Source organism: Eucalyptus grandis, chromosome 7 (assembly GCF_016545825.1).
Source record: "Eucalyptus grandis isolate ANBG69807.140 chromosome 7, ASM1654582v1, whole genome shotgun sequence".
NCBI lineage: Eukaryota > Viridiplantae > Streptophyta > Magnoliopsida > Myrtales > Myrtaceae > Eucalyptus > Eucalyptus grandis.
The window spans coordinates 22,439,156-22,447,749 of record NC_052618.1 but is presented as its reverse complement, the minus strand read 5'-3'; the positions used below and the strand labels follow the sequence as shown (position 1 = coordinate 22,447,749).

At 39.4% G+C, this 8,594-nt stretch overlaps 1 protein-coding gene across 1 annotated transcript; it reads left to right on the top strand.

Moving 5' to 3' along the window:
- Window positions 1–3,217: 3,217 nt before the first annotated feature.
- LOC104453057 (probable zinc metallopeptidase EGY3, chloroplastic) lies at window positions 3,218–7,347 on the top strand. The gene is made up of 6 exons (XM_010067556.3): window positions 3,218–3,906; window positions 4,496–4,693; window positions 5,295–5,519; window positions 5,760–5,998; window positions 6,113–6,267; window positions 6,717–7,347. Exons 1-6 carry the CDS (start codon window positions 3,370–3,372, stop codon window positions 7,070–7,072), a joined length of 1,710 nt encoding a protein of 569 aa, XP_010065858.2. The 5' UTR covers window positions 3,218–3,369; the 3' UTR covers window positions 7,073–7,347.
- The last annotated feature ends 1,247 nt before the right edge of the window (window positions 7,348–8,594 follow it).

The window sequence follows — 8,594 nt, the reverse complement described above, 5'->3', positions numbered from 1 at the left end:
ATCGATTAGGACCAGAAAAACATGGATTTGCGGAAACAAAGATGGGCAGAAACCAGCGCATGAAACGAAGCATAGAAAAGGACGCGGAAGCTGAGATTATTTCCACGGTTAAGGAGAGGTCGAGAGACGCAAGTCCACAAGAACGAAATTGGGGATTTTGGAGGTGAATGAACAAAATTAGGGATTTTAAGCACGAACCGTAACTTCATTTTGGGTCTTCTTCCATTTGGGGCTTCTTCAAAATAGATAAAATCATTATATCTCGCACAAAATTGCCCCTATTGTTGCTACCAAAATAAATGAGATGTGCTTGCAAGTCAGTCGGTGAAAATTTTGGGTATAAATGAGAATTATTCTGTTCTAGAAATCAATTTATGGCTAGAAATAGATTTTTCAATTTTTATTCCTCAACAAAAATACACTTTTGATAACAACATAAAATTTCTATTCCTAGATTAGAATATAAATTTATTTGTTAACAACACAAAATTCTCCCTCTTGAATTGTGACGGGAGGCTAGCGGATGGCCAACAATGACGGTGGAAAAGATTTTTTATTTTTTATTTTTGTTTCAAAAATAAATAAAAAAGAAAAAATATTTTAACTTTCATCTATGTTCCAAACCTATTTTTGGACCAAAAATTTATTTCAAAAATAAAAAAAATGAAATTACATTACTCAATAGATCTCTGTTTTAAACCTGTTCTTGAAAATAAAAGAATAAAAAAAAATAGAGTCCATGCGTGCCCTTGGCCACCTGATGAATTTATGGCATAATTTGAGACTAATTTAGTCATTTCATAACTTTATTCGAAGCAAATCAACTTTGTTTTTTCTTTTGAATGAGTGGTTCTTCTTCAATTCTTCATTAAAAAAATTTCAATTACATGAGAAATCCAAGACTCAACAATATGAAAATTACTAGTACTACAATGCTAAATAAGTTAATTTTCTATAAAGAAAGGGATAATAATAAATGGTTTATGAATTTTGGATTAATATGGATTTCAATTTTCAAATCTAGGCTTAATAATTTTTAATTTGTTCAATGTGACTCTGAATTTTACCCCAATATGCAATATAGTCCATAAATTGCTTATTTGTTTAATATGGTTTCTGAAATTTTAGTATATGTTCAATTTAGTCAATGTCGCTAGTAATTTACATTGAGATTCCTCAGGGATAATAGTTTAGAAACTAAAATGAACATATATCAAAAGTCCAAATACTACATTGAATAATCTAAAAGTTCAAGATGACATTACCACATTAAATAAATTAAATTTTTAGATATTGCATTGCATATTAGATCCACCATGGTTCAAGTATCATTTATATTCACGTCCCCAATTTTTCAAGATGATTTAAGAAAACTTTTGGAAAAGAAAAATTATGTGTCGAACACGGATCAATGTTGACATATGTAGTTTTACTACTTTGATCCACTGAACACAAGAAAACACTCATTTGAGAAACCAAGGAAGCAATCATGCAATGTTGTTTCTTGCATGCGTCATGGTTTGCGATCCTCTTGTACTCGCATACCTTCATGAGTAGAGTTTGGGGTTATCTAGTGAAAAGTGAGTATTATAGAGGAATTGAATATAAATTGATCTATAAGAGTGGTATTGGAATAGTTGGTGCTAGGAGTTCTAGGCCTCCCGTGCACAAATTGGTGGGAAGTTGATGCTGTGGCAAACCGAAATCAATTATTATGTCTAAAGTGACATGCTATCTTACTTGATGGATTACACACTAGAGCTAAATTAAGCGTGATACAATTTGATATAGGAAGTCATTCACCGTATTGTTCTTTGCAACAATACGGCTCACTAGATTTCCCACGAGTTATTCCGTTGTTAAGAAACTATCAGCCTGTGACATATGTTTGAGAGTGAACCATTTGCTTATTTATCTTGGAAGTCATTCAATTGTTCAAGAATCCATATATTTCCCCATCAATCGAGTCAGCTCTGATATCCTGATTGAAAGACACTTTGCGAAGCAAGGCTATATTGTTCTCCAAAACAACTATAGAAGAAAAGCCAATTTGATATTATTCGCTCACCAAATGCCACACGGATTACTTTACGGTTAAGGAAGCTCATGACACATGTCTGAAAGTGAACCATCTCTTATCTATCCTACTCGCGAAAGTCATTCAACTATTCAGGAATCTATTTATCTCTCAATCACTCGACTTGTTGGCTTGATGTCCCTGGTTGAAAGACGTTGTGTGAAGGAAGACCTATGGAAGGAAGGTTGGTTTGGTGTTATTCGTTGATCAGATATCGCACAAGTTATTTTGGGGTTAAGGGTGTGTTTAGTAACGATTCTGTTCTCAGGAGCTGATTCTAACTAGAAATTATTATTTTCGATTTTGTTCAGGAAGCGATTCGAGTAAAAAACGCGTTTGGTAATTGTCAAAAAAATTTTATTCTGAAAAAGAATTGCGTTTTATACCATGTTAATTGATTATGTTCTAAATTAATTTCTTTTGATTTTTAAATAACTTTTTTTACTTTTTTCCTTTTTTTTTTGTTTTTTCTTATTCTTCTTCTTCCGGTGACCGGTCGGACGAGGGGCGGCGATGGCGAGCCTCGCCGGGCGGCGGGCGAGGCTCGACCTGCCCGATCTGGCGAGGCCGAGCCTCATCCAGCTACCGACGAGGCTCGACCTTGCCCGATCTAGTGAGGCCGAGCCTCGTCCAACTGCCGGCAAGGCTTGCCTGGCCACTCGTGAGGCTCACCAGACCTCGCCCTGGCCTGGCGAGCTCGCCAAACCGGCAATCAGCAGTGGACAGCGGCGGTGGGTGGCGACGGACGGTGGCGAGTGGTGGCGGATAGCAATCGCGGGATGACTGAAGGGAAAAATGAAAGTTTCATTATTTTGATTCTCAGACGAAGAATCATATATATATTTTTTTAATTCTCAATTCTCTTTCTAATCTATTCTCAAAAACAAAAATTTTACTAAAAACGATTTTCGTCACAATCTGATTCTGAAAATAAAAAATCAGAATTATCTATTTGGCACTTTGCCAAAGGGGCCCTAAGAAACTGTCGGCCTGTGACGTCACACTCCCGGAGTCATTCAACTGTTCAAGAATCCACGTATCTCCCCGTCACAATCAAAATCCAAAGCCAATTTTTAGCAACCGCAGAAATGTCTTTCCCTTCAACTATCTCCGAAGCCGAGCGTGGAGTCTTCTTCTTCCTTGTCGCCACCCTTGTCTCTCCGTCCCTCTGGAACTCTTCTCCAACTTTCTAGACCCTGCTCGGCCATGTCCATGCAGCAGGATCGGCGTCCCGTTTATATAGCCATGGCTTCTCCATCGAAACCTCACCGCCCATGTAAGCACCTCCTGCCATGGCGACCGTGTTCATCACCAACCCGCGGTGCTCCCCGTCGTTGCCTCTCATCAAGAAGAGCAACGTGGGACACCCATTTGGCCAGCGTGCCCGGATACCCTCTTCTCTCTCGTCCAGGCCCAGCTCCTCCGTGCGGCCGCTCAAGTCGTCCGCCGGAGACGACCGCGAGAACGAGCCCGCCAGCTCTTCTTCTGTAGCCGCGGTGTCCGAAAGGCCGGGGCGCGAGGATGCAGACGCGGAGGCGACCGAGACGTCGGGAGAGAGCGAGGAGGAGGAGAGGGAGAGGGAGAAGCAGCAGGAAATGGACTGGAAGAGCGACGAGGAGTTCAAGAGGTTCATGGGCAATCCTTCCATAGAGGCCGCGATAAAGCTGGAAAAGAAGAGGGCTGACAGGAAGCTCAAGGAGCTGGACAGAGAGAGCAGCGACAACCCGATCGTGGGGCTGTTCAATCGGATCGCGCGAGATAGTTTGGCCAAGGAGAGGGAGAGATTGGAGAAAGCTGAGGAGGCCTTCAAAGCTCTTGATCTTAATAAGGTGAGCGAAGGGATACAACTTTCGTTAGCACTTGATCGAACAGCGTGATCTTTGCATTGCGTGGGATCAAATTCATCAAATTCTAAGCATGTGTGTGCAAAGAACATGCGATTGGTTGGTTTTGTTTGGTTGACATTATTAAGGATAGAGAGATATGGGGACAGTAATGACTGTTACAGTGGTATTCTTAATCATTTGGCCTGAGAATTGACTTTTAACTCTTGCTTCTTGTGTGTAGAAGTAGAACATGTACTATAATTCTGTTAGTTTGTAGGAATTTTGTGTCCTTTGTGGGGAAAGACTCGTAATACATAACAATTGGTTATAATGTTGAGTTATTGTGCAATTAAGATGGGGCTCGCCTGCTAAATTAAGCAGATGCACGTGGATAGACTTCGTTATGTGGGTATAGTTCTATAGTGTTTCGATTACAGGATTAGTTGTCAATTAGCGAAAATTTCTTTGGTAATATGGAGAGGTGATTCATAGACCTGCAATAGTTGGTTCTTTTTTTATGAATGTTTGGTGGAAGCAATGCCCCAACACTACCTATGCTATGCATCTCACTGTTCAAATTTCTGTTTGGCAGTTGAGGAGCTGTTTTGGCTTCGATACGTTCTTTGCAACTGATGTTCGGAGGTTCGGAGATGGGGGCATTTTCATTGGTAATCTAAGGAGGCCCATTGACGAGGTCATTCCTAAACTGGAGAGCAAGCTGTCTGAGGCAGCAGGTCGGGAGGTAGTCGTGTGGTTCATGGAGGAGAAGGCAGATGACATTACTAAACAGGTACTTCAAGAAGAGCTTCATGATGATCTACTATCTATAGCATAGCAGCACCTGCTAGACTGATTAATTTTTCATTGAGCCAGGCCCTGTTATACACCATTTCGCTAATATGCCATACAAGATTTCTTCATTGAATTGTTTTTTTTTTGGGAAGCATGTTATACATCATTTGGGTTATGCACTTGCCTCACTGTTGGGGATATTTGTAACTTGAGCATTAGTTGTACTGCAGTAAAGGCAAATGATCTTGTGGGACCATTGCCAAGTTGAAACATTTCCATGTCTCTGTTGATGAAATCATCTATTGTCAAACTTGGATGCAAACCTGTTAGTAAATGCCTTTCTGGGTTCTTTGCAATTAATCTGCCTGATAAGTCACTTGGAAGAATAAATGCCACATTCCCTTAGACATTACTATCTTGTATCTGAATAAACTGTCATTGTTTCCTGGTCACTGATTCAGTTTTTCCGTGAGTAGTGTTTTAGTTTTGATGCCTATAGTCTAATCTGATAGATGTTTGATACTTAACCGAGTTTTTCTGAGGTCAGACAGTATTTAATGTCACTGAAAGTTCCCCATGACTCCAATGTATGTGTGTAGGCTTGTGTGGTGCAACCAAAAGCAGAGATGGATCTGCAGTTTGAATCTACCAGGCTTAGCACTCCCTGGGGATATGTTAGCGCAGTAGCATTGTGCGTGACAACTTTTGGGACCATAGCTCTAATGAGCGGCTTCTTCCTCAAACCAGATGCTACTTTTGATGATTACCTCTCAAATGTTGTCCCTCTTTTCAGTGGTTTCATTTCCATTCTGGGAGTTTCTGAGGTATGCTATACTGTCTTTTACTTCGACGCTTTTCTGGACAATTGGTTGTTTGCCTTAATTCTCTCTACAGCTGGTGTCTTTGAGTTGCCCAATGGTTTGGTGAGAGGCATGCTTGTTTTCTGGAGCTAATCATACCGAACTTAAGTGATACTGTGCTATCTAGCTATGCGGGTATTCATTCTTGTGAACATTTGGTTCTTTAATCAAACTGAAGACCATATGGTTATGTGCATCTTGCAGATAGCCACGAGAGTCACAGCAGCTCGATATGGTGTGAAACTGAGCCCGTCGTTTCTAGTCCCATCAAATTGGACGGGGTGCTTGGGAGTCATGAATAACTATGAGTCCCTGCTACCGAATAAAAAGGCACTTTTTGACATTCCGGTGGCCCGTACGGCCAGCGCTTATCTGACATCACTAGCAATCACAATTGCAGCATTTGTGGCTGACGGCAGCTTCAACGGTGGTGACAATGCACTGTAAGCTCTATTGAATACTGTTAGACTTTTCAGGTTGGAAAACTCTAGCAGTGACCTTAGTAAATATGAGTGACATGTTCATTGATAACATGCCCGTTCTCTTATCTTTTGCAGATATATAAGGCCACAGTTTTTCTTTAACAACCCATTGCTCTCTTTTATCCAATTCGTCATTGGACCTTATACCGATGACCTGGGTAATGTGTTGCCCTATGCTGTGGAAGGTGTTGGCGTTCCTGTCGATCCCCTTGCTTTTGCTGGACTTCTTGGTGAGTTTTTGTGCATTGAGAAGTTGATTCATTGTACCTCTCTCTGTTAGTTTTCATTTCTTTCTTTTCTTTTCTTCCCTTTCCTATATCATTGTGCTGCCTCGTCTATGTTGAAACAGGCATGTAATTCACATGATCTGGGCTTTGTCTTTTTTACATACAAAATGTTGAGAGAAATTATGTTCTTGTTTGCTGAGGATATAACTTTTTGAGCACATAATTTGCTCCATAGTGATCACAACAGATCTGAAAGAATATCCTAAGATCCAGGATCAAAGTTCCGCCTGATTTCATTTGGATTATCAACCCAATCTGTTAGATTGATTTGAAACTATGAAGATATTTTGAGGATGAGTAGTGTTCCTCTAGTCTCATGACCGTGGAATCAACACTTGGCTTCCATCTTGCAAGCAACCAATGCAGCAGATGCTGACTTAAAGCTTCTGCAGGCATGGTGGTGACTTCCCTAAACCTGTTGCCGTGCGGAAGACTCGAGGGAGGCCGCATCGCTCAAGCCATGTTCGGCAGAAGCACGGCCACTTTGCTATCCTTCGCCACTTCACTTTTACTCGGCATTGGAGGACTCAGCGGCAGCGTCCTGTGCCTAGCCTGGGGACTCTTCGCCACCTTCTTCCGGGGTGGAGAGGAAATACCTGCTAAGGATGAGATCACGCCCTTGGGAGACGATAGGTTTGCCTGGGGGATCATCCTCGGCCTCATCTGCTTCCTCACCCTCTTCCCCAACGTCGGAGGGACATTTTCGAGCTCATTCTTTGAGTCGCCGTTCTTCAGGAGTGACTTTTGAAAGGGCCATGATAGATCCAGAGGCAGTGGATTGAGTGTGTGATTATTACAGTAATACTAAGAGAGACGGATGCAGGATCATCATGTAGGAGACCTAAAGTGTTGTGTAGATTGTGATGTTAATGAAATGGCAAGGAGTAATAGCAGCTCACTGATAATTGTACAGTTCATCTTCTATACGAACTGTTGCAGTTGTGCAAGCATAGTTTGTTGGCAATTTCTTTGATTAATTGGATTATGAAGTTTTATATGCGAGCTCCACAATTGCATTCCTTATTTTAAAGTGTTGGTGCCAGCATCCTTCGCATTTTCAATTTCCCTTATATCTTTGTCTTCCCAAGGAGGAAGGAATATCTTCTTGATATGTTACATCTTGATGCTCTTGAGATTCGAATGAGAATTGAGCTGAAATTTTTAAGGACTTGTTTAGGTTTCTTATAAATATACTATAATTGGAATGGTGGATGAGTTGTTTACCTTTTTTTTTTCTTTTTCATATTTATGAAAGTATAAGTAATTGAAAAGCAATGTCGAAAGAATTTGCGAATGGGTCATGAGGTATAGGCTAACCAATATCAGTATCTTATCAGTTAAAGTCAAATTGATGAACGAATTGATATGGCCAAGAAGGATTCTAAGTCAAAGTCATCCAATTAGATTCACTCACTCGAAAAGTTTCAACTAATAAGACATGGGTTAATTAAGATAATATTAATTGCTTTATATTACACTAATACTTTGACGTGAGATTTGTAACAATCTCCGCACGTGTGAGTTCGATGTTAGGTATGCTCCCTAGTTAGTTTAGGTACTCTTATGAATCAACTTAAATACCTAATGCCCACCTTTTCGCATATCGAAAAATAATTTTCAGGATTTTTTTCCTTTTTTTTTATTGAGATATTCACCAAACAAAATAAATACTAAAGTCCAAAAATGATTTGCGGTATAAAGAAAAATGTCTTCTAAATTATTGGAAAATGTTTTCCAGTGAATTGAAAAGTAAAAAACATTTTCCTTACTTTGGATTTCTCTTATCTCACACCTATTACTTTTATCCTACTTTCTCCTCCTATTTCCTTTTTTCTAAAACATTAGAAATTATTTTTTGTTCCAATTATTTTTTAATTTCTTTTTTCTTTTTAATTGAAAATTATTTTTAATTTCTTTTTAGCCTTTCAATTTGTTTCCCATCTTCTTATTTCAAATTGATGAATGAATTGATACAGCTAAGAAGGAATCTAAATCAAATCTCGATATCTCTTGAATCCATCTCAAGCTATTTGAAAGTTTCAACTAATAAGTTATGGGTCAATTAAGATAATATCATTTTTATTTATTTATTATACATGTAAGCTCGATGTTAGTTGTACATTACTCAAGTAAATGACTCTATTTACTTTTTTTTTTTTTTTTTTAAACACAAAAGACGCATGGGGGAGAACATACCACTCAACTGGAAGATTTTCATGAAACCACCTTGGTCACCAACATGCTTTATTTTTTTTTAAAATCCAAACATT

What these genes read in the sequence shown, in the direction of transcription:
- LOC104453057 (XM_010067556.3), top strand. Translation starts at nt 3,370, where the DNA reads ATGGCGACCGTGTTCATCACCAACCCGCGGTGCTCCCCGTCGTTGCCT. An exon ending in CCATTCTGGGAGTTTCTGAG is followed by an intron (nt 5,520 to 5,759) that starts GTATGCTATACT and finishes TGCATCTTGCAG; the next exon opens with ATAGCCACGAGAGTCACAGC. An exon ending in TGCTTTTGCTGGACTTCTTG is followed by an intron (nt 6,268 to 6,716) that starts GTGAGTTTTTGT and finishes AAGCTTCTGCAG; the next exon opens with GCATGGTGGTGACTTCCCTA.